The sequence below is a fragment of the Haliotis rufescens genome, unplaced genomic scaffold (assembly GCF_023055435.1).
Source record: "Haliotis rufescens isolate VD_foot unplaced genomic scaffold, xgHalRufe1.0.p SCAF_7, whole genome shotgun sequence".
In the NCBI taxonomy this organism is placed as follows: Eukaryota; Metazoa; Mollusca; class Gastropoda; order Lepetellida; family Haliotidae; genus Haliotis; species Haliotis rufescens.
Window position 1 is genome coordinate 52222740 of NW_025964361.1, and position 26102 is coordinate 52248841.

At 42.4% G+C, this 26102-nt stretch overlaps 2 protein-coding genes across 7 annotated transcripts; both read left to right on the plus strand.

Moving 5' to 3' along the window:
- Positions 1 to 1994: 1994 nt before the first annotated feature.
- Positions 1995 to 6324, plus strand: LOC124111233 (putative uncharacterized protein DDB_G0286901). The gene is made up of 5 exons (XM_046470874.2): positions 1995 to 2740; positions 3209 to 3256; positions 4068 to 4222; positions 5009 to 5238; positions 6023 to 6324. Exons 1-5 carry the CDS (start codon positions 2056 to 2058, stop codon positions 6192 to 6194), a joined length of 1290 nt encoding a protein of 429 aa, XP_046326830.2. The 5' UTR covers positions 1995 to 2055; the 3' UTR covers positions 6195 to 6324.
- Positions 6325 to 15562: 9238 nt separating this feature from the next.
- On the plus strand, positions 15563 to 24729 carry LOC124133642 (uncharacterized PE-PGRS family protein PE_PGRS46-like). 6 transcript variants are annotated; one of them, XM_048388356.1, is made up of 8 exons: positions 15563 to 16810; positions 17188 to 17342; positions 18066 to 18307; positions 20218 to 22040; positions 22282 to 22433; positions 23295 to 23521; positions 23923 to 24257; positions 24288 to 24729. In XM_048388356.1, exons 1-8 carry the CDS (start codon positions 15634 to 15636, stop codon positions 24356 to 24358), a joined length of 4182 nt encoding a protein of 1393 aa, XP_048244313.1. In that variant the 5' UTR covers positions 15563 to 15633; the 3' UTR covers positions 24359 to 24729. The 6 variants fall into 6 exon arrangements, with proteins under 6 accessions (XP_048244313.1, XP_048244314.1, XP_048244315.1 ...); XM_048388357.1 differs by having other exon boundaries at positions 23923 to 24047; positions 24078 to 24729; XM_048388358.1 differs by having other exon boundaries at positions 15563 to 16444; positions 16583 to 16810; positions 23923 to 24729.
- The last annotated feature ends 1373 nt before the right edge of the window (positions 24730 to 26102 follow it).

Below are 26102 nucleotides of genomic sequence, written 5' to 3' on the forward strand. Positions count from 1 at the left end.
AGCCCAATTTTCTCTAATGTCATCTACAGAGAATAGCTACTCATTTTATTTGCCTGCAGACATTTGGTTGTGTATTTGGTTCAAATACAGACTGTAAATATTGTACGTATCGTACTTAATGCATGCACAATACCTCAGTACATCCTTAGTAGTTAGGCCCTGAACCTTCTAGCCATCCCCTGTATATTAAAGCTATATCATATGAGCATCTAAATACAAGCCAGTGGTTGATAGCGCAACCATTGTCTGACAACAATGACACACAATCAGCAAGGTCATTTTGGCCACCTGATACCCACTTTAGTCGTAACGAAGTGATCATTGCGACTTACAAAGGCTTATTTTCTGTGTGACAACAAAGATTTATCTTGTGACCGCCATGACACTTTCCGTATGGAAACACAAAGGGCGAACGGGGTCAGTTGTGACGAGTGACGTAACAAATCATGTTCAAACCCACATTAAGACATTGAAGCTATTACGATAGCTTTTCGAATCCTGAATTATTAAGTTTGATGATTTGGTTGGTTGGTTGGTTTGTTGTTTAACGCCGCACTCAGCAGTATTCCAGCTATATGACGGCGGTCTGTAAATAATCGAGTCTGGACCAGACAATCCAGTGATTGATATTATGAGCATCGATCCACGCAATTGGGATCGATGACATGCATCAACCAAGTCAGCGAGCCTGACCACCCGATCCCGTTAGTCGCCTTTTACGACAAGCATAGTCACCTTTTACGGCAAGCATGGGTTGCTGAAGACCTATTCTACCCCGGATCTTCGCGAGTCTAATGATTTGGTACGATATTACGCAAATAAAGTCCGGGTGATTCTTCGAATATGTCAAACGAGAATTAACATGGTCTTAAACAGTGACGTTACCATATAATATTCATATAATCACAATGTAGTTCAGCTCATAAATGACCACGTGATGCTCCGGGTTACAATTGGTCTTCGTAATTCAATGCTTGTCGTAAGAGGCGACAAGCGGGATCTGGTGGTCAGACTCGCTGTCTTGGTTGATGCATGTCATCGTTTCCCAAAATAGATGCTCACGGTGTTAATCACTGGATTGTCTGGTCCAGACTCGATTATTTACAGACCGTCGTCATACAGCTGGAAAAACAACAATAAAGCAAACGAAAAAAAGAAAAACAGTTTTTAACAGGTGAATACAGATATTGATTACAGACGAATCCTGACGACTATACAGTCTGCTTTATACAAGTTTCAATATTAACACAGCATTAAGTTTTCTATTTAAAAGATACTATTATATTAAATATAGCAGACCGCAAGGGAAATAACTAAATATTGATAAGATCGAGATATGTAACTTAGAAACAGTTCATATTGTAGACGTCGACAGTTGTATTTTGTTTACCTGTTCCTGCAAGAAGATGTAACCACAACAGCGTCCAAACTAGTTTATATTAAATTATTTGTTTTAAAACTGTTTAAGTTATTATTTTTACAAGGCATGATCTTATTCTCCGTTCTGGATGATAGTTACATGTAAATCGACATTCATTGGTCGATTTCAAAACATCTGATTTAATCTCATTCGTGAAATGATAGGTCAGACAGTCGCTGACGTACCACATTATTTATCCACGGGGACAAAAACGTTGGTGGCGCATTGCTAACATCAATTTGTATGTCTCGCCAAACATTGAAAGGTCAGTGTTTAGCCCTCTGTTCAAACAGCCATTGTTGGCCTGACGTTCCTGGAACAGAAACTCAATACGTACCCTCCATGTAGCATGCGTAATCATTAACATATACACACACGTAAACGACAAGCCTCCGAGCTGATGCAGCGAATTAGTGACTAGATCCCAGCTGGCCTCTACAAATATTGAAATATGGATCGAAGCATGCATCCTTTTCCGTAATAGGCACACCCGTTTTTCTTCTCAACCAATGGAGTAATATTTCCTCAACATTGTTTAACTTCCCCTTAAACCTGTATAAATTCAGGGAAAAGCGCTTCCTCAGCCTCTTCGCTTCTCTTTGAGATTTTAAGAGCTGTTCGGGAAAGTTGTCAAGATGAAGCTGATTGTCGTTGTTCTGTTGGCTGTCATCTGCTTTGGTGCGTCTTCTGCTTTTTACGGAGGCGGGGTCAGAAGGCAACCCACAAAGCCAAGCAAAGATTTGAAGGATGCTCTTTGGTGGATGAAAAAAGGAGATGATAATGACAATGGTAACACTGATGACAATGGTAACACTGATGACAATGGTAACACTGATGACGACGATGACGTGAATGGCAATGGAGACGTCGATAACAACAACGATGATACTGATGATACTAATGGTGGACATGTCAGTGGGGGCAAGCAAGGAGGAAGGCCTTCCGGTAGACAGAATGGGAAAGGAAACAAAGGTAACAATGGAAGAAACAACAATGGAAGAAGAAACAATGGAAGGAACAACGGAGGAAGGAACAACGGAAGGAACAATAATGGAAAAAGAAACAATGGAAAGAACAGCAACGGAGGAAGGAACAATGGAAAGAAGAATAATGGAGGAAGAAACAATGGAAGGAACAATGGAGGAAGAACTAATGGAAGGAACAGCAATGGAAGAAACAATGGAAAGAACAACAATGGAGGAAGAAACAATGGAAAGAACAATGGAGGAAGAAACAATGGGGGAAGAAACGATGGCCAACAGGGACAAAATTATTATGGAAGCGGTACTGACGGAAGAAACAACAACGACAAAACCACAGGTAGTTAAACACTACGTAACCTTTTGTACTGATTAAATACATGCCAATTTGGTTGGCATGTAATCGTGACAGACAATACGTCAATCATTACTAATGAAATGCTGACAAAGAGGAAATTATTATAGCTGTTGGTTTTATATTCTTTTGTTTTGGACTTTTATCCGATATTCGGTTTTAAGAAAATACCTCTGCTTGCTTTGAATTCTTAGTTGACATATTTAACATATCTAAGATGTTGAACATTTAACAAAAAAAGACAGATGCGTGTTATATTGTCCTTCAACCTTTGAAGGCGTCAGTAGATTTCGTTTCGATGTAAGAAAAACCGTTTCAATCAGGTGCACATGCTGAAGAGGTTTTTAAACTGGTTTGGAAAGATTATACACATGCAAGTAAGTGATATATGACAATATGCAGTGTTATATTAGTTGCGATATAATTTAATATTAATATTTCCTTCATTTAAAGTTGCTCGCACTACACCGACCACACCCGCTACCACCACTACTGCCTTCGGTAAGTAAAACTTGAATATTATCATCAATCAAATTTTTTCACACAAAATGTCATTTAAAAAAGAAGTTTGTGTTCACCAGTAGCAGTTAGTAAATATTTAGATGCCTCTGATGTGGTGTGTGTCTGTGTGTGTCTGTGTGTGTGTGTGTGTGTGTGTGTGTGTGTGTGTGTGTCTGTGTGTGTGTGTGTGTGTGTGTGTGTGTGTGTGTGTGTGTGTGTGTGTGTGTGTGTGTCTGTGTGTGCCTATTTTTGTTATATTTTACAATATAATTGCGTTTATGTTTATCGTTTCCAGTGTGATCCTATCAATGAGTAACGTTTTTCGCGAACACAATTGCTTATGATACAGCCGGAATGGTAGAATGGATTATGCCATAAGTAGCGCCTTCTTATAATTATGGAAAGGTTTTTTGTCACTTTGTATTTATTGGGACCTTTGACTGAGAAATAAGCTGTACTACAGCGTTTATATGTATCTCAAAGAAGTACCCTTTGCATATGATATTATCATATTATGAATTTCTCTGACACAGAATTTAATGTACATGTATGTGACAAAAAAGACATCGTCTTATCCGATTCGAGATAAGGATTAATTGAATTTTGCCAAATACTTTCTGAGATGCTACCTATGGCAACTTAAGATAATATACATTTCGTAAAGTATGTGAGTTTCTAAAGGTAGGTATGAATGTCCAACTTTAACGACTTGTGAAAAAGGATAGTTTGCAAATATTTGCAAAGGATGATTTTATGCAGGTTTGTGATTTCGTTTTTCGTTCTTACCCTTCTCCCTCTCACCGCAATGTAGACGTGTGTCGTGATTTGGCCGACAAGGGTTCCTGCGATTTCTACACCCACCCGCAGTGTCTACAGAGGGTACTCAACACATGCCGTCCTCTCCCCGTCCTCGCAGAGAAGATCTGCACACAGTCCGTTATCAGGGAGCCAGAGTTTGATGACGAGGTAAAATAAGCGTTATTGGGTCAAATGCCTCGACTTCAAACTGACCTTGTCACCTCAAGTATATTCACAGGTTGACAACGATTGCTGTCTGATCCAAGTTTGTCTTTTGTAAAAATAGTCCTTCGTACGATTTTCAGCGTCTCAGACATCGTTTTCCGAGAATGAGAGAGTGAGTTGGGTGTAAAGCCGCTTGTAACAGTATTTCAGTTACATCACGGCGTGTCAGAGGAAAAACCGAAGTGATGCAGGTCGCAAACGTTTACCACTTTGGGGAAACCGACGAGTACGGGTATGGTGCTCCAAACTAGAAACATAATCCGGACGAACCGGGTTTCGAACCCACGATCTTAGGTTTCTGGTTTCCCATGGTACGCAGCTCTGCACAGCGAATTTCGGGGCCTTAGACGACTAGGCCAACCATGTTCCCCTATCCGCGAATGAAATAAATATGTCAAACCATAGCAATTTAATCATTACGTTATATATCACTTCCGTTCTTAATATCATATGGCCTTATCACTTTGGCTATGAGATATGTATCAAAAGTTCATAATATATATATGCTTATTTGTGGCACATAAAAGAACCAGATGTTTATGTTAAAGCGAACGAGATATAAGTCTCACCTTTGACGACTGATATATACTATTAAAAAAATGTTTAAGAACACCCGCTTTCTTCATATCACAGTAGTTGATCTGTCTTGATGATGTTCTTTAACTTCTTTTGTGTAGTATATCTGTAGATATACCGCATCATGAATACAACTCTGTGTTTTTCCGCCAGGGTCTCAACTACATCGACAACGTGAGAAAGTGCACTATTAACAAGCTGCTTCCAGTTGTGGACTCTGATGATTGCGATGAGATCAACCAACTGGTCCTTAACGGCCACACCAAGAACCCTGGATGCCTGTTCCAGGACGGAGATTTCTGCAAAGTTGCTGCAGATGCCCAGAACTGCGAAGCCCTCTTCCACATTTTTGGTCTGAGCCACGCCGGCGAGCTTCAGTTCAAGTAAGATGACCGTCATTTTGACCTCCTTATTGTTTTTACTTCAAATCATAATGCAGGCTGTCGAAATGCCAAACAGTAAAACGGTAAGAACATGTTTTTGCCACGTCTTGTCATCCCATCTTTAGTACCCTATTATTCCACACCAAATATATAATAAGCATTATTATACCTTTCAAAATAAGCTAAGGAGCAAAGAAGCTACACGTCTCAGTTGATTGTTAGCGACATTATATCCAAACAATGAACAGCACTAGTGCCCAGTTAGACTTCTACATGTTTTTATTTTTTAAAATATAATTTGATTTAAAACTTTGAAAAATTAAAATAAATGCTGATTGGTATTGTAGACATCCTATCTATGACAAACAATAAATTTGCTTTTTTTCGGCACAAATTTACATTACACACATGACAGGAGTCATGTTGTTGCAAATACCTTTTGGGGGTTTTATGCCGATATTAGCACTATTTAGGCATCACTACTGCGGGGGACACTACAAATGGTCTTCATACTTTCGGTGTGATGACGAATTCTGTAACTACTAGACTACTAGGGGTGGTTAGGTAGCCTAGTGGTTAAAGCGTTCGCTCGTCACGCCGAGGCCCCGGGTTCGAATCCCGACATGGGTACAATGTGTGAAGCCCATTTCTGGTGTCCCCCGCCGAGATATTGCTGGAATATTGATAAAAGCGGCGTAAAACCAAACTCACTCACTCACCCACTCACTAGGCTACCCATCGTCTCTCATAACTGTGATATGATCTTATGTGGTAATCATGACAGGCTGTTCACGACCTTCAACTCGCTCATCGTGAACTGCGACAGCGACACCCAGACGACCTTCAACCTCAACTTTGCCCAGAAGTTCCTTGCTGAAAAGACAACCACCACATCGACAACAACCACCACAACCACCCCTATGATGAGGATGATGGGTGGATTCGGTGGTGACTAGATGGCCGTGTATTGGTCCGACGTCCGACAAGACGCTGGGATTGAACTAACGCGAATATCGACGGAATTGGGATACATGGTTGTGTAATCGTGTTTTTGAAACGGGAATAAAAAGTTGTATTTCATGAAAATAGGTTTCGTTACTTATTTATTGCTAAAAATACGGAATCTCTAATGTATTAGAAGTACCATTGCAAAAGAGGTTGCTCAGAAGCTGTTTCGTCAAGGTTACAACATTCAAGGCCTCAGTAAATCGTTCAAAACGTTTCCATGATGTCCGATGCAATCCCTATTTTGACTTGTACATGTACCATATGTTCGCGTGTTTTTTTAGCTGAACAATAGACATGCCTTTGCATGTGTTTGTGACGGGTGCCACCGTTGGGGCAGGACACGCTCACCTTTTCGCGAACACCTCGTATTATTACTATTTGATAGTGATTCAGACACATGCTCATGCTATAGTCGGACTCGTACAATCGACTCTGCTTTATGCAGAGATTTCTTTCGGATATGGAAAGGTTTTCCTGCCCCAACGGTGGCACCCGTCACAAACACATGCAAAGGCATGTTAATTGTTCATCTGGAAAAAAAACACGGGAACATATGGTACAAGTCAATATAGGGAATTGGATTGGACATAATTGTTGTCACTGATGCGTCAAACTTGGAAATGTCCTCCACATGTCTGCCATAAAACGTTTGGAAAGTTTTACTAAGACCTTGAATCCGGGGTAGAATAGGTCTTCAGCAACCCATGTTTGCCGTAAGAGGCGACTATGCTTGTCGTAAGAGGCGACTAACGGGATCGGGTGGTCAGGCTCGCTGACTTGGTTGATACATGTCATCGTATCCCGTATCGTATCGATGCTTATGATGTCAATCACTGGATTGTCTGGTCCAGACTCGATTATTTACAGACCGTCGTCATACAGCTGGAAAAACAACAATAAAGCAAACGAAAAAAGAAAAACAGTTTTAAAATATCTAACAGGTGAATGCAGATATTGATTATAGACGAATCCTGACGACTATTCCATCTGCTTTATACAAGTTTGAGTATTAACAAAGCATTAAGTTTTCTATCTAAAAGATATTATTATATTGAATTTAAAAAAAAGAAAAACAAAAAAAATATTATTATAATATTATTATTAGTAGTAGTAGTAGTAGTATTTACAGATTAAAATTTAAAAAATGCAGCAGAGAGGGTTTGGGTGATCCTGGAACAGTCAGGCTGGTTAGGCTCATCATCAGCCTCAGGGCCCTTGCCCCCTCTACACGCAGCCCAGACAGCGAATGGGACTTCTCCCAGGAATCGCTGTCTAGTCAAACCCACCCAGAACTTTCCGGAGAATGTGAAGACTCCCCAACACTGCAGCCTTCTGCATTACCCAGATTGTCAGAAGGGCTGTATTCCTGGTAGCAAACCAAGGTACTCTCCCGATGTCAGTCAACAGATTGGGAGGTACCAAACCTAAGGCACCGAGAACAATGGGGAGTCGGACAACTTGGTACTTGGGATGCAAGCGTGTGACATTTCGAAAGCGAGGTCTGCATACTGGCCATGTTTCTCTTCAATCTTGTCAATCACATTACTCTCAAAAGGGACAGAAATTTCAATGATATAAATGATTTCATTGGATTTATCAAAAAGGATAAGATCAGGTTTGTTGGCCTGGATATGTCTGAGGCTGTATACGGGCCTATTCCAAAGGATTTTGTATTGATCATTTTCCATGACGCCCTCTATATTATCCGTCGTACCATGGATGGACCTCTGTATCAAAACCACAAGCATGGCGAAGTCTGTAATAAAATGATCGAGCCACCCCATCATGTCGCTACTGTGTCTGTGCCAAAGCTGGACACCCACTCACAATGTGTTGGTCAGTCTCATTAAATTCATTACATAATCTACATTTCATATTCACATTTCGATGTAAAATCACACATTGACTGTTTCGAGTAGGAAGTGACTGGTCCTGAGCAGCAAACAGACTACTACTACTACTACTACTACTACTACTACTACTACTAGTAGTAGTGGAAGACACTGGTCCTGAGCAGCAAACAGATTACTACTACTACTACTACTACTACTAGTAGTAGTAGTGGAAGACACTGGTCCTGAGCAGCAAACAGATTACTACTACTACTACTACTACTACTAGTAGTAGTAGTAGTAGTAGTAGTATTTACAGATTAAGATATATAGAAGCTGCAAAGAGGGTTTTGATGATCCGTATTATGATTATTGATATTAGTGTCGTTATTCCCATGTTTAAAACATACAAAGCGCTCTACTCACACCAGGGGGAAATGTTTAAGGCGGACAAGTCGCCCAGCTCCCGGGGAATGCACACAGTGTCTTGCTAAGCAGACACACAGTGTATGTAGATTGCTGCCACTTACCGAGTGCCTGTGAGGTGTATAACATTAATCCTCCGTTAAAGTGCGCAGTGCGCGTGATCAGCCTCGTTCCCACATTGTGCCGAAAAAAGTCATTGACCTTCTAACTCTTGATTATACAAATAGCGTTGGGCGAAATCACTGGTAAATGTTGATGGGAATGTTTTCTTTTCCCGGCAAATACCGGCTTAAACATTACACACGAGAACGCCAGCTTATGACCCATACGTTAACGCTGTATGGGTTGGTCTAGATTTAGGTATTTGCTTAATTTTCCATTAATTAGTGAGAGGGATGAATCCAGATGTTAATGAATTCTGAATTATATAATTAAATCTGTGTTTAAAAATGCGCTCACGTTTCGTCATAGGTTTTAATTATGTTAAGTAAGATCTGGTGCTCATCATATCATCAACTGGTTTGTCTTTTGACTTGATTAATCACAGGCCGATGTGAAATACATCCGTCACTATTATCAATACGATCTGATATAACGCATTGTCACACGTTCTGAATTCTTCACCTCTAAGTGTGAATCTATTTTGTGGGATGAGTGAGTGAGTGAGTGAGTTGAGTTTAACGCCCCTCTTAACAGTATTTCAGTTGTTTCAGAGTGTGTCAGCTTAATCTGGGAGGAAAGCCGGATGTCTGGTATGAAAAAGTTACGGTAAAAGTACTTTTTTATAACTACCGGTTCTTCCAAATACCAGTCAATGGATTACAGGAAATATCTAGCGGTATATAGAGGATTATCTAGAGGATTAATTGTAAGACGTTAATCCTAATCTTAGTTAATTAGTATTGCCGAGCATTTCAACTCAGTTCACAAAAATGAAAGATTGTCACATCGTAATATATCTTTAGTTACACACAGACGTCACAACAGTTATCTGTTTTTACTTGTAGTTGGTGTCAGCTACAACCAGCACCGGCAAGGATGATGATGTAAATCCTGCCAGGGTGATGACGTAAATACTGCTGGGGTTATGATGTAAATCCTGCTACGGTGATGACGTAAATCCTGCTGGGGTTATGATGTAAATCCAGCAGGGGTTATCATGTAAATCCTTCTGGAGTGAGGATGTCAATGCTGCCAGGGTGATGACGTAAATCCTGCTGGGGTTATGATGTAAATCCTGCTACGGTGATGACGTAAATCCTGCTGGGGTCATGATGTAAATCCAGCAGGGGTTATGATGTAAATCTTTCTGGAGTGATGATGTAAATCCTGCAAGGATGATGATGTAAATACTGCAAGGATGATGATGTAAATCCTGCTGGTGTGATGATGTACATCATGTTAGGGCGATGATGTGAATCCAGCTGGGGTCATGATGCAAATCCTTCTGGAGTGATGATGTAAATCCTTTTGGAGTGATGATGTAAATCCTGCAAGGATGATGATGTAAATCCTGCTGGGGTCATGATGTAAATCCAGCAGGGGTTATGATGTAAATCTTTCTGGAGTGATGATGTAAATCCTGCAAGGATGATGATGTAAATACTGCAAGGATGATGATGTAAATCCTGCTGGTGTGATGATGTACATCCTGTTAGGGCGATGATGTAAATCCAGCTTGGGTCATGATGCAAATCCTTCTGGAGTGATGATGTAAATCCTGCAATAGCATCATGTAGGAAGCAGAGGTACTGTAAGTCCCCATGGTCTCCAGTAAGGCGGTTTAGCTTCAGTTCTGGTGGTCTCTAGCTCCGTATTTCAATAGGAGAAAGTGAAATCATTATAAACATGTTGACTTGAATGCTTCATTATTTGACATGGTCTACATTTTCATCTATCGTGCTAACACTTTACTGTTCTTTGTGACAGGTATGTATCAAAAGGACTGTTATCGTCACGGTATGGTTGAGGTACTGCTGATATGACGGACGATAAATGTTAACTCACTCACGCAAAACAGTTATCGTAGTTCGGATTACCGAGGTTTCGCTATACCGAGGAAAGTCATTATCCATAACAGTTGTTATTGAAGAGAAATAATTGAATAATATCTCTGTTTATCAAAATCCGTATGTCTTTTTCATTTGGATTTGAGAGTTACGATATATTTTTCCTTCTTTGATTAATCTGATTTCCAGCGTGATGCATGTTTTTAAAATTATTTTATTTAGGTGCCAATGTTCCCTTTAACGCATTGTGGGGCGGCGAGATCGCTAAGTTCATAAAACGTTCGCTCGTCACGCCGAAGACGCGGGTTCGATTCCTCACACGGGTACAATATGTGCAGCCTATTTAATATGGTGTCCCCCTCCTTGATATTGCTAGAATATTGCCCAAAGCATCTTAAAACTATGGTGCACTAAAATGCATTGCACATGACGTCTTCTTTTATTTTTCTGAATGCCACTTGTCTTCATCTATCTCGGACCTCGCACATTTCTTCATATTAATGAATCGTATTACCACAACATCATTCGAATGTATGGTACTCTGAATACATAAAAATGTTTCAGAAAGCTGTTCACTTCTTGCAACCAACGCATCCCACAGCTGTGAAACGCCCACCGCTTTGGGATTTACATCCTTACCTTATTAGGCAATCCAGTTAGCAAGAGCTTCATGCTAGAAGGTTATAGTTTCATCTTCCTCAGGAGGTGACACATGAATCTTGCAGAATTCAGCTGTTTTTTTCTCTCAAACGGACCATGAGGGTATGACCAAAGGAGATCCCGCAACCATAGCATGCAGAATGAACCAGGTAGGTCAAGACACTGACAGTAGGACAGTGTACATGCGATGCGTGCTTTTGTATTTAGTCATTAGCAGGTAATTACCGTAGTTCAACAGGCACGACGGTGGTATCCACGACCTGTTAATTGCTTGAAAAAATTTGAAAATGTTTGGTTGCTTGAAATGTCAACTCAGTCTTGTTACACATATGTTGTAACATACCCTTGTTTTCTCGTACTCAAGACGTCAATAGATCTTTTAAAGTGATAATACCTGTCACACATGGTTGAAATGCTACAGATGCTGGGAGACGTACCTCCTTCATTGCAGATGGTGAAAAGGTTTGTGACACTAAAAACACCACCGAGGGATGATTAAATCGCATTAGACGCCGGTAATCGCCAATTAATTTCTACATTCCCTACAGTTTGTATTGATAAAAGTATATTGACGTGTTTAGCCCGAAATTCAGAATTATTTCCTGATTTTGTTTCAAATGTTCTGGCTTTCGAAATAAAGGCAGTTGAACCTTGCAGTGGAACCATGAAGTAGGGTCCATCGTTCCAAATGTAGCACTAAAATTAGGGATATGGTGATTTGACAATCTCATTAAAGTCAGATCTTAGTTCTTGCCACAGCTAAACAAAGATCTTTGGACATCCCACGTCAGACCGACCTTGGGCGAACTTTGACCGAGCAATGGAATGAGCAATTAGAAGGCAGCTTTCTCGTGCTTTAAGGCACTAATTTCAAATTGGCGACTACGCTTCGAAACATATTTTCACATATTCTCGATTACAAATTTGTAACCTGAACAAAAGAACATCCTGGAATGGCTCATAGATGGTCTAGATTGTATGGATTCAGTCGTTAAACCCGTAACTATCGTTCGGAGTTAAAGTTTTCGAGGTTGCATGATTAGAAATCACATTCCGACTGTCACTTTCATAATCTGGTGAGCGATGCTCAGATTGGTCGGATAAAAGGTCGTTCTGACGTGACCCCTAATGAGATGTCTTCAGATCTTTGCTTAGTGGTAGCGAGATCTGAGATCTGATTTTAATGAGATTGGGTGATTAGAGTGTGTAACCTTGCTGATGGTATGTCATTGTACCCGATGGTTTGGATCTTGCTTTTACTACATAATAATATGGCGAAAAAAACAAAAGGTGAGGGTTGTGAGTGAGTGAGTGAGTACGGTTTTACGCCGCTTTTAGCAATATTCCAGCAATATCACGGCGGGGGACACCAGAAATGGGCTTCACACATTGTACCCATGTCGGGATTCGAACCCGGGTCTTCGGCGTGACGAGCGAATGATTTAACCACTTGGCCACCCGACTGCCCCGTGAGGGTTGTGTATATGTAGTCGTCGCTGCCAAAATGGTCACCACTGGATCAGTCATCACTGAATCAGTAGTCACCACTGTATGAATAGTCACCACTGAATAAGTACTCGTTATTGTAGTCTTCACTGCATCACTCGCCATCGCTGCATCACTGTATAAATGGTCATCATTGAATCAGTACTCATTATTGCATCTGTAGTCTTCACTGCATCACAAGTCATGAAAACGGTGTCCAAGGAGAAAGGACGTATGTATGTAATTGTGTTGATTTTTTCAAAGCTTTGGATTCAGTACAATACTTTCTTTTGTATTATGTATTATTTAAAAATGGTATATCAGGTAAAGTAGAAAATGTGTTGACGGCAATGTATTCGCAGCTACGTTCTTGTGTAAATACAAGTCATGGTTTCTGTGATTTCTTTGAATGCAGTTGTATGGTAATCCCTACATTATTTATTTTGTTTTTAAATGATTTTATTGAAATGATCAAACAGTCTGACTGCAGATGTATATATGTTGGTAATCTTGCATGCAATCACAATCTCACAGAAAGTGTTTATGTCATGAAATGTATATCCTACTGGACAAAATTGTTTTCCATGCCATAGGTACCCTAGAATTTGCCAAAATGTAGATTTTACTTGATAATGCCGGAAGGCAAAAATGGGTCAAATTTGTTGGAAATGTTTTGTTTGAACGTGGGATTTGAGTCGTATGGGGGTGTAGGAAACCCGCAAATATTTATAGTTTCTTTTTCTTAACGATTGGAAGATGTATCGCTTAGAAATTGGCTATATAGTCTCATGGGGAAAATGAACCTAAGACTTTATGAAATATGTAAATATATTTGTTGCAATCAGAACAGCATCTAGTTCATATTACGAAACGCTTCAGTAAATTCCGTTTTGAAAATCATAATTAACGTATTGCGTCTGGACGATGGGAAAATATGTTGTCCGAAGATTATGTTTATATTATAAACATGTTTGTTTAAAGGAAATTATCGAAGATGAAGAACATTTTCTGTTGACCTTTGTATGAGATTTTGAGGAGGCAGTGTTCTAACATTATATAGCCGAGGCACTAAGCAACAGACGCACATACGTCACCGAATATGTAGTCGTGATCGCATCGGTAGCTCTGTATACGTTTTCATCCACCAGTAGTCATCACTGTATTAGAAACCACTACTGCAGTTGTGTAAACCTGATATACCAACTACCCATTCATGTCGTATAATTTGGATACACTAAACTATGGTTATAACGAACTCAATGGGACTTCTAATTTCAGTTAGTTATAACCGTAGTTCGTTATAAGCATATATACAACATAACTACAGCAAATAGTCGGGACCAAAAAAAATAGTTCGTTATATCCGTCAGTTCGTTATAAGCGTGTTCGTTATAACCGTAGTTTACTGTACCGTCAAGATATTGGAATGGAACATCACCTGTATCGACAATTATTGTTGACCTTTCCAAAAAAATATTGCCATACATCATTAATATATAAGCAATCGAGGATAGCAGTACACTATCTATAAAGTGTTTATTGGTTCTTAAATATAAGTATAACGTGTAAAACCTGCAGCTGCATGATGTCATAGAGCATCACTATGGTTATAAAGAACTCAATGGGACTTCTAATTTCAGTTAGTTATAACCGTAGTTCGTTATATATATATATATATATATATATATATATATAGCATAGCATATATACAGCAAGTGGCCAGGACCCATAAAAGCCAGTTCGTTTACCGTCAGTTCGTTATAAGCGTGTTCGTTATAAACGTAGTTTACTGTAATTGTGCCCAGGTTCGAATATTTACAGCCCCCCGTGAGCTAGCTATGATACGAAATAGGTCGCTTGTGCCTGACACATGTAATGTCACAATGAAATATGTGTAAATCAAGCTGTAATAGAGCTGGCTGCGACTTCAAGACCCACTCCCCCTAACACACATCACATAGGGTGTCCGCTGTAACAAGGTCATCCTGTAAGGACGCTCGGTGTATTCCTGAGGTACACACGCCTATTTCAAAGTGCACATTTCACCTGGTGCAATGTGTTGGATCTTTTAAAAAACCATCCACGAAAGTTCATTTTCAATGGAAATACCACCCATACATGTACCAAATGCATGTGTTCTTAAAAAGTATTTACAGTAAACTACGGTTAGAATAAACTCAAAGGGACTACTAATTTTAGTTCGTTATAACCGTAGTTCGTTATAAGCATATATACAACATAACTACAGCAAATAGTCGGGACCAAAAAAAAAGTTCGTTATATCCGTCAGTTCGTTATAAGCGTGTTCGTTATAACCGTAGTTTACTGTACTGTCAAGATATTGAAATGGAACATCACCTGTATCGACAATTATTGTTGACCTTTCCACAAAAATATTGCCATACATCATTAATATATAAGCAATCGAGGATAGCAGTACACTATCTATATATTGGTTCTCAAATATAGGTATAACGTGTAAAACCTGCAGCTGCATGATGTCATAGAGCATTATTTCTTCAACAAGGAAGAGGTCCCGAATGACACACCTAGGAGAGCGTGTCACCAAACATTGAAAGGTCGTCGGTTAGCACCCTCAGTAAATAATTATTACCAAGCATTAGCCATTCTTGGAGTGATTAACGCGCTTTTCGACATGTCACCCACACAGTATTTAACAGAGGCACACAAAACAAAAACGTGCACACACAGAGAGAGAGACGAAAGTCCTCTTTTCGGGTGCAATAAAAGTGTAACATGCCACCTTTTACTGGCTCTGGCAAAGTAAACGAGCATCAAAATGACATTCTATTCTGTGAGTAACACCCCAGCGATAATCCGTCCAATCGCGTAATTTTTCTATAAACGTTCTCTTTGGTTGGCCCTCCCTTCTGCACAGTATAAATTGGGAGCACAGGACTCCACTGCGACTTTCAACAGGTATCAGCGGACCTGTTAGGAAATAGGCCTCCATCATGAGATTACCGTTACTTCTAGTACTTGTGGTCTTCAGCGTCGGAGTGTCGTGTGGCTACAATGGCAGGCGGCAGCCCAAAAATGGCCAAAAAGGCCAAGATCATGGAAGCACTTGCGACTGTGGTTGTAATGCAGGAGGCACCACTGGCGGCAAGGGTACTGGTGTGACCAACGGCGGAACCAACGGTAGAAGCGGCGGGGGGAACACCGGTTCAGGAAGTAACTACGGTAATGGTGGCGACTCTGGAAACGGTGGATACCCTGGGGGAAGCAACAACGGAGGAAGACCCGGTTCCAACAATGGTGGATACCCATCTGGAGGAAGAAGACCCGGTACCAACAATGGGGGAAGACCCGGTAGCAACACCGGAGGAAGCCCCGGTAGCAACAATGGAGGAAGACCCGGTACCAACAATGGAGGAAGACCCGGTACCAACAATGGAGGAAGACCCGGTACCAACACTGGTGGATACCCAAGTGGAGGAAGAAGCCCCGGTAGCAACAATGGAGGAAGACCCGGTACCAACAATGGAGGAAGACCCGGTACCAAAAATGGAGGAAGACCCGGTACCAACACTGGTGGATACCCAAGTGGAGGAAGAAGCCCCGGTAGCAACAATGGAGGAAGCCCCGGTACCAACAATGGAGGAAGACCCGGTACCAACAATGGAGGAAGACCCGGTACCAACAATGGAGGAAGACCCGGTACCAATACTGGTGGATACCCAAGTGGAGGAAGAAGACCCGGTACCAACACCGGAGGAAGCCCCGGTAGCAACAATGGAGAAAGACCCGGTAGCAACAATGGAGGAAGACCCGGTACCAACAATGGAGGAAGACCCGGCACCAACAATGGAGGAAGACCCGGTACCAACACTGGTGGATACCCAAGTGGAGGAAGAAGCCCCGGTAGCAACAATGGAGGAAGCCCCGGTACCAACAATGGAGGAAGACCCGGTACCAACAATGGAGGAAGACCCGGTACCAACAATGGAGGAAGACCCGGTACCAACACTGGTGGATACCCAAGTGGAGGAAGAAGACCCGGTACCAACACCGGAGGAAGCCCCGGTAGCAACAATGGAGGAAGACCCGGTACCAACAATGGAGGAAGACCCGGAACCAACACTGGAGGTAACAGAGGAGGAAGCGGGACCAATAGCGGAATTGACTTTGGTAAGTCGATGTACAATTATCAAACAGCATACAGTTGTACTTATCACACCCAGATATATATTTGAAACAAGGTGGCACGGGTGGCCCAGCCGCTTAAGGCGCCGCAATACGCTGTGCAGAGTTGCGTTCCTCTATTGGGCACAACAGACACCTATGATCGTGGGTTCGAATCCTGGTTCGTCCCGAAAATGTTTCCAGGTTTGTCATACCCGTGCTTGTGGGTTTCACCAAAGTGGTAAACGTCTGAAACCTGCATCACTTATTGTTTTCCTTCCACATCAGACTGACAGGCCGTGATATAACTTGACTACCGTTCAAAGCGGCGTAAAACCTAACTCACTCACTCACTATTTGATATAATGTTCCGCTACTTCCAGCATTGTGCTCTCAGTTGGCTGACGAAGGTTCCTGTGACTTCTTCACTGACCCCTCTTGTTTCCAAGCAACCCTCAACACATGCCGCGTGTCTCCTGTATGGGTCATGCAGATCTGTCAATTGTCTGTGGTAGTTGATGGCTCTTTCAACAGTGTGGTAAGGTGCTAGCTGCAACAATTACTTTGTACAGTTGCGTGTCCACGACTTACAACTTAGGTTATAATCATTTGTTTTCTGGGGCTATTGGGTAGCCTAGTGGTTAAAGCGTTCGCCCGTCATGCCGAAGGCCCGGGTTCGATTCCCCACATGGGTATAATGTGTGAAACCCATTGCTAGTGTCCCCTGTCGTGGTATTGCTGGAATTTTGATAAAAGGGGCGTAAAGCCATACACTTCATACAGATTCCTGTCGGTGCCCTTCACTTATTGTAAAAGTGTGCATGCTTTGGAGAAATACGTACTAGTAGTGGACTGTGATTGATTTGGTAATGCTCTTTTTAAGTTCGTATGATAGTACAATGAAATGAATTTTAAAGATTCATTTTCCTCTGTCCCTTGTGGTGTGAGGCCAAATGAGGGCCATCTTATGTATAGGGGTGGTCGGGTAGCCTAGTGGTTAAAGCGTTCGCTCGTCACGCTGAAGACCCGGGTTCGATTCCCGACATGGGTACAATGTGTGAATCCCATTTCTGGTGTCCCCCGCCGTGATATTGCTGGAATATTGCTAAAAGCGGCGTAAAACCAAACTCACTCACTCACTTATGTATAAGAGCTATTACTACTACAGGATATGAAACGCAATACGTATCTCTAGGATCATAAAGTTTGTTCTCATTGTAGCAGAATATCCGCTAAAATAATTTGTTTCACTCATATGTAGGGCAAGGAGTACATGGAACAAGTGAGAAAATGTATGACTAAAGGCACTTTGCCGGCTCTGGAGAACGTTGCCTCTGTGAAGGACTCCTGCGGGAACACGGTAAAAACGGTTGAAAACACTGTCTTTGGAAGTGACAGCTGCATTGATCAGGCTAACTTCTGTGATGCAATGTCGGACGCCGCAAACGCAAAGAATATCATCTACAGTTTCAGTCTGGCTCACGACAGTGACTTCCAGGAACGGTAAGTGAGTCAGTGAATGTTGTGTAACGCTGCTTTCGGCTGTATCTTTACGCCCAGATCTAACATGAAACGGAAGAGGCGGACTTCGCTGGTCTCCTATTTCTAGTTCAGGCGGGTGAATCAGTAGAAGGGAATTGGCCCCGCCCAGCCCCATGGGAGTTTTGAAAGTCATGATATTTACAATTGTATGTTACGTAATGCAGAACTTATGTTTTTTTGCTTATTCTCATTACAATATGGGGCGGTCGGGTAGCCTAGTGGTTAAAACGTTCGCTCGTCACGCCGAAGACCCGGGTTCGATTCCCGACATGGGTACAACGTGTGAAGAACATTTCTGGTGTCCCCGCCGTGATATTGCTGGAATATTGCTAAAAGCGGCGTAACACCAAACTCACTCATTCACTCTCATTACAATATAGCTGTCAATACATTTTGGCCAGAAAGTGCGTCAGAAAACCACGACGCGACGGGCTTGTTTTCAAGTGTCAGGGAAACAGAGAGCTTGAAATTTGCTGCCTCTCTACAATGAGTATTGTGTGATGTGATAAGAGCTTCATTTTCTTGGAGGGAAGTCCACGGTCCACTTTATTTCTGGAGACCGCCTCCGTGGTCTAGTGGTAGAGCGTCCGCCCGGAGAGCGGAAGGTCCGGGGTTCGATCCCCGACCGCGTCATATTGCACTTTTATTGCACCCTAAAAGAAGATTTTCGTTTCTCTGTGTGTGCACATGTTTTTGCATGTGTGCCTCTGTTAAATACTACTTGGGTGAGATGTCGAAAAGCGCGTTAATTACTCCAAGGGTACCTGATGCTTGGTTATACTTATTTACTGAGGGTGCTAACCGATGACATTTCAATGTTTCTGGTAAGAAGCTCTCCCAGGTGAACCGCCTCCGTGGTCTAGTGGTAGAACGTCCGCCCAGAGAGCGGAAGGTACGGGGTTCGATCCCCGGCCGCGTCATACCAAAAGACGTTTAAAGATGGTACTTGTTTTTACCCTGTCTGGCGCTCGGCATTAAGGGGCTAAAACAAGGACTGGTCGGCTCGGAGTCAGTATACTGTGTCTGAGTGGGGTATTCATGTTAAACTGCGGCATGGTATCTCGGTGTGCTAGCACTATAAATCCGGACTAGTACAAGCAGACACACACACACACACACGTACATGCACGTGCAATAATCTTGGACGCGACGTTAAACCCCATTTCACCTCACTTTATTTCTGCTTAAGAAGTAGCTGTGCTACACACTGTCAGTGACTAGTATTAATGATGCATTATTTTTGTATTAAGAATTATATATCATATATTAATATTAAACATATTTGTTGAAACGCTCTCATGGGTTCGATTCGAGTTGACAACCTACTCCAAAAAGTATTTCATTCAATGTTTCATAATTCAAAAGATACACAGAGAGTAATTTTACATGTTAGAATGGCCGCATGTTCTGTTCCAAATTTAATTTTGCTCCGTCAATATATAAATAGACAAGCTTGTTCAAGCTATAGTACAATATGAATAGTAATAGAAATAGTAGTCATATTAATTGTTACAGATTTTGAATCTTGTGAGATTTTGTAAGGAATCTAGATATATTTTCATCTACAGCTATATATTTATTTCAAATACATGTATTTATTGTGGCAGACAATATTTTTTTCTCTTACTTACTTTTTTAACCATTTTCTGGGACACCTTTTTTTTCGATAAAATACCAGATAAATATCAGTGAGTCATCATTATTTAAATACGGGTAAATATTTTTAAAGCTTGTACATTTTATCAACATCCTGAACGAGGCTGTACTTAATGTTCATATCTAATATAAGAAATAAACAACACGTGGTCGTCGGCTCACTTCCGGCTCGTCGTTTATTTCGGAAAATAGACCAACTTTCAATTCAATTCCAGCCTTCTGGATGTATTCAATGGGCTCCTCAATTCATGCGGCGGTGACGCCAGGGCTGTTTTTGAAGCTGCAATCAATAGTGGAGGTGGAGATGGTGGCAACGGTGGAAGCGGTGGCAACGGAGGGGGACGTGGTGGAACTGGAAGTGGAAGTGGACGAGGCGGGAGAGGTGGCAGTGGAAACACTGGAGGACGCGGTGGTAGCGGAAGTAGCAACGGTAGAGGTGGAAGTAGTGGGAATGGTGGAACTGGGCAGGGCGGTAATAGAGGAGGAAGTGGGGGTAGTACAGGGGGAACTGGAGGCTATGGCGGAGGAAATGGAGGACGTGGTGGAACTGGAACAGGAAATGGGCGTGGTGGTGGCCGTGGAAGTGGAACAGGAACTGGAGGCTATGGCGGAGGAAATGGAGGACGCGGTGGAACTGGAACAGGAAATGGTCGTGGTGGTGGCCGTGGAAGTGGAACAGGAACTGGAGGCTATGGCGGAGGAAATGGGCGTGGCGGTAGCGGTGGAAGCAAAGGAGGACGCGGTGGAAGCGGAACAGGAACTGGGCAGGGCGGTAATAAAGGAGGAAGTGGGGGTAGTACTGGAGGAAACGGAGGCTATGCCGGAGGAAATGGGCGTGGCGGTGGAAGTGGAAGCAATGGAGGACGCGGTGGTGGCGGAGACAATGGAGGACGCGGTGGAAGCGGAACAGGAAATGGGCAGGGCGGTAATAGAGGAGGAACTGGGGGTAGTACTGGAGGAAACGGAGGCTATGGCGGAGGAAATGGGCGTGGCGGTAGCGGTGGAAGTGGAAGCAATGGAGGACGCGATGGAAGCGGAACAGGAACTGGGCGGGGCGGTAATAAAGGAGGAACTGGGGGTAGTACTGGAGGAAACGGAGGCTATGGCGGAGGAAATGGGCGTGGCGGTAGCGGTGGAAGTGGAAGCAATGGAGGACGCGATGGAAGCGGAACAGGAACTGGGCAGGGCGGTAATAAAGGAGGAACTAGGGGTAGTACTGGAGGAAACGGAGGCTATGGCGGAGGAAATGGGCGTGGCGGTAGCGGTGGAAGTGGAAGCAATGGAGGACGCGATGGAAGCGGAACAGGAACTGGGCAGGGCGGTAATAGAGGAGGAAGCGGTGGAAGTACAGGAGGAAATGGGGGCTATGGCGGAGGAAATGGACGTGGTGGTAGCGGTGGAAATGGAAACAATGGAGGACGTGGTGGAACTGGAACAGGAAATGGTGGAACAGGAACTGGAGGCTATGGCGGAGGAAATGGAGGACGCGGTGGAACTGGAACAGGAAATGGGCGTGGTGGTGGCCGTGGAAGTGGAACAGGAACTGGAGGCTATGGCGGAGGAAATGGAGGACGCGGTGGAACTGGAACAGGAAATGGGCGTGGTGGTGGCCGTGGAAGTGGAACAGGAACTGGAGGCTATGGCGGAGGAAATGGAGGACGCGGTGGAACTGGAACAGGAAATGGTCGTGGTGGTGGCCGTGGAAGTGGAACAGGAACTGGAGGCTATGGCGGAGGAAATGGAGGACGCGGTGGAACTGGAACAGGAACAGGAAATGGTCGTGGTGGTGGCCGTGGAAGTGGAACAGGAACTGGAGGCTATGGCGGAGGAAATGGAGGACGCGGTGGAAATGGACGTGGCGGCAGCGGTGGAAGTGGAACAGGAAATGGTGGAACTGGGAGGGGTGGTAATAGAGGAGGAAGTGGCGGTAGTACAGGAGGAAATGGAGGCTATGGCGGAAAAAATGGAGGCCGCGGAGGAAGTGGAACTGGAAATGGTGGTTCTGGAGGTGGACGTGGCGGTAGCGGCGGAGACAGAAGTAAGTGAAATCAATGATTATGTCTTTTAAGTAATATATCAGCAATATCGCCCAGGGGACGCCAATAAAGGATACCAATATCACATATCAATATCTAGATGCAAACCTAGCCGTCAGTCTGTCGAGCGATTGTGCATACCACCATGTTACCTAAACGCCCTGAACGATTCCAAAACACGCATAGGATTATTTTAATATTTAACATCTATCCATGTATGTGAAAAGGTTTGGTTACTTTCAGCTTGCTCTCAAATGGTTGAGGAGGGATCCTGTGACTTCTACACTGACCCCTTTTGCTTCCAAACAACCCTCAACACATGTCGTGTTTCTCCTGTGTGGGTTATGCAGATTTGCCAGCAGTCCACTGTCATCGGAAATGCTTTTACTGGTGTAGTAAGTTACATGGAGGATTCATCATGTTCTTATTCAGTTTCAAAGAGTTTGTCAAAACTCTCCCAGAATGTTCATTTTACATGAGCATCTTCGTGTCCCAATTGTCTATAAGGGATGTTATGAACCTATCCAGCTCAAAGCACCAACATCGATATTTGCTTCTGAAATTCAAAATCCTACTACCCTTACCGTGTGGCATACTGAAAAGATTGTTGATCTAGTTGTGGTACTCTTCAAAAGGAAGCATCTTTACATCGCCAGGCTCTGACACAATGTATGACGTCAATGCTTCTGTTATAACGCAACTCACCAGCTCAGCTGAATGTGGAAATAAAAACTAAATCGAACATGTTCTACTAAATATTGATATCTAATTAACATTCGCCAAGCCGAATTGCAAATGTTTTAAGTTTGGGATTGAGAATAAAAAGACAATTATCAAATAATTTCATTTAATCACGGTTTTTTTTCAACTGATCAGGTTGCAGCACAAGCATCCAATCTTTTTACAAATATCTTTGAGCTAAGTGTGTAACATTATTCCCACTTGTTTCTGTGTTCACATCTGGTCAAGCACATAATTTTAAGAAACCTTGTCCAACAAACCCTTCCCTAAATAACCAGCTAGACTATATGAGTACTTTAAAGTTCTCCTGTTCATGGAAGAGGAACTCTACAAATACTATTTCTTTACAAAATGTTCAGCCATCTTGTTCCAGAATTGACAGCTTATAAAAAATCTAGGCATTGTATTGTAATTGTAAAATATCAATTAACTTAAAGACCATTACAAATGACTTCTTAGTTCCTACATCCAGAACAATACTCTCTGGTTTAGCCATGTTTCCTGATTTTCGACAGGCTGCTGACTATATGTTCCAAGTCAGGAAGTGCATGACAGGAAGACTACTGCCAACTCTGGAGAACCCCGTCTGTAGCAACGTGGTAGACCTAGCTGAAGGCAGTCTCACCGACCCCGACGGCTGCATCGGCCAAGATGACTTCTGTACCGTAATGTCTAATGCTAAGGACGCAAGGAACCTCTATCTTATTTTCGGTCTTCCTCATCCAAGTGACTTCCAGGCACGGTAAGATGAACATAGCGTCTAACCAATATTGTCACTCATGGAAATAAATGCGTGAAGACCCTTCCATTATCATAACAAATCGGTGCTCGTCCAGTGTATGACTCCGACTATATGACACGCATGTGTTTTACAGAAATCCAAAGTATACATGTATTCTGCTTCATTGCATTGTGAATCAGTTAGTCATGTCGGTATTTCTCGTACTATTTCTGTGGCAACACACACAGTTTGGTAATTGAAATAAACCAAGCACGAAATACTATTGCTGAGTAGATTTCCTGACCCATGAAGGATATTTTCAGTTGGAAATCATAATTCACATATTTATATATATTTGTATATGTTTTGTTAGCTGCTTTTTGCTTCGTTTATAATTATCGCCATGTTCTATCCGATTTCAGACTTTTGGAGGTATTCAATAACCTTATCAGAAACTGCGATAGTGCTGCTCAGGACAATTATGACAATTTAGTCAACCCGGGCAGTGGGTCTGGAGGAAACAATGGAGGAGGGCGTGGCAACGGAGGAAACAATGGAGGAGGGCGTGGCAGCGGAGGAAACAATGGAGGAAATCGTGGCAGCGGAGGAAACAATGGAGGAGGGCGCGGCAGCGGAGGGAACAATGGAGGAGGGCGTGGCAACGGAGGAAACAATGGAGGAAATCGTGTCAACGGAGGAAACAATGGAGGAGGCCGTGGCAGCGGAGGGGGGCATGGCACCGGAGGACGCAATGGAGGAGGGCGTGGCAACGGAGGAACCAGTGGAGGAGGGCGTGGCAGTGGTGGATCCCGAACCACCACGATGATGATGATGATGGGGGGAGCAGGAGGCGACTAGACAATTCCCCGAATCGTGATAAAGACATTTACCCTTTGAATATCATTTACTCCCATGACATTACATGATGCTTGATTGTTCTCCAGATGCTCAAAAATCACCATTAATGATCCGGTGCTATATGAAAAAAAACTTTCAAAGATCTCGTTATTCTCATGGTTGGAAGTTTGTAAACAATTACCATAACACTTAGATACACTTTCATTCATTCTTTTTAAAACACACATTCCATGTTATCTGTTGCACAGTGTAACTTGTGCTGAAGGAAAATCACTGGTTATATTCAATAACGAGTTCAAGTATCATTCTTGTCATCTTATGTGCCTGTATATATATATATATAACAAAGCAATAAACATTTGACTATGAAATAGTTATTCGGGTACTTTATAACCTACACCTGGAGTGATGAACCCAAACCATCTCCACGTGATATTCTTGGGAATACATAAATATGGATAAGTCGACTAGCGTTGCGATGGATAAGCCGACTAGCGTTGAGAAAGATAAGTCGAATAGCGTTGACATGGATAAGTCGACCAGCGTTGCGATGGATAAGCTGACTAGCGTTGAGAAAGATAAGTCGAATAGCGTTGACATGGATAAGTCGACTAGCGTTGCGATGGATAAGCCGACTAGCGTTGAGAAAGATAAGTCGAATAGCGTTGACATGGATAAGTCGACCAGCGTTGCGATGGATAAGCTGACTAGCGTTGAGAAAGATAAGTCGAATAGCGTTGACATGGATAAGTCGACTAGCGTTGCGATGGATAAGCTGACTAGCGTTGAGAAAGATAAGTCGACCAGCGTTGAGTAAAAGGTATCCTTGGTTTCTCTGTCGTTGATTAAAAGATCACTGTCACACCACTGGTTAAATTGAATAATCAACATTTATCTTCAGTGGGTGTACATGTATGTAGTATGTGTGGTGTTTAACACCGCAATAGCAGTAAATAATGGAGTTTGACAATCCAGTGATTTATGTGATGATCAACGATCCACGCGGTTGGTGGACGATGGCTGGCAATCAACCAAGTTACCAAGCCTGACCACCTGACCCATTAAGTGGACTCGTACGACCAGCATAGGTTGGTACGGTAGATGGATGCATGTGTGCAGATGGATGCATGAACCTTAGACTGGCGAAAAGTGTAGACACTGCTAATGCATAACACTGATTGAGAGGGGAAGGATTCACTGTCCACGGCAACAGTGATCAGTGCACTCATAAGCTTACATACAGCATATTTGAAATGTTGGTTTGAAGACAAGATACGGTCCATTTAAGGTGGAGAACACAATTTAACAGAAGGGAAAAAACCTACAAGTATTAGGTATTGTTAGTTTGTGTTAACAGTAACACATCTTCATATCAGTTTATTTGGTTCTCAACAGACAGTGAATGTGACAAATTGGTGCTTTATTATGTAGTCAACAAATTGTCTTGAGAGAAAGTAAAATATAAGCGACAAAAACATTTCCATAATCATAAGATGTATTAGGTGATAGCACACTTCACTGGAGTAACATAACATGCTACATGTATTTGAATTGAGTGAAATAATATGCCAGACCTATATTCAGTCCGCCTCATTAATACTGTGGTCTTCAGAGTAAGATCCGGCCGCAATGAAATTACATAGTAACTAAAATTTGTATTTTCTTGTCAAAAAAAATGTAAATCTCACCCAGTGACCTGCCAGTTGATGTGGATAAATTCACATGTGGCTGTGTCAACCATTGG

Coding starts and splice junctions, on each gene's coding strand:
- LOC124111233 (XM_046470874.2), top strand. CDS start 2,056: ATGAAGCTGATTGTCGTTGTTCTGTTGGCTGTCATCTGCTTTGGTGCG. Junction 2,741..3,208: donor CAACAACGACAAAACCACAG/GTAGTTAAACAC, acceptor CTTCATTTAAAG/TTGCTCGCACTACACCGACC. Junction 3,257..4,067: donor TACCACCACTACTGCCTTCG/GTAAGTAAAACT, acceptor ACCGCAATGTAG/ACGTGTGTCGTGATTTGGCC.
- LOC124133642 (XM_048388355.1), top strand. CDS start 15,634: ATGAGATTACCGTTACTTCTAGTACTTGTGGTCTTCAGCGTCGGAGTG. Junction 17,343..18,065: donor ATGGCTCTTTCAACAGTGTG/GTAAGGTGCTAG, acceptor ACTCATATGTAG/GGCAAGGAGTACATGGAACA. Junction 22,041..22,281: donor CGGTAGCGGCGGAGACAGAA/GTAAGTGAAATC, acceptor GGTTACTTTCAG/CTTGCTCTCAAATGGTTGAG.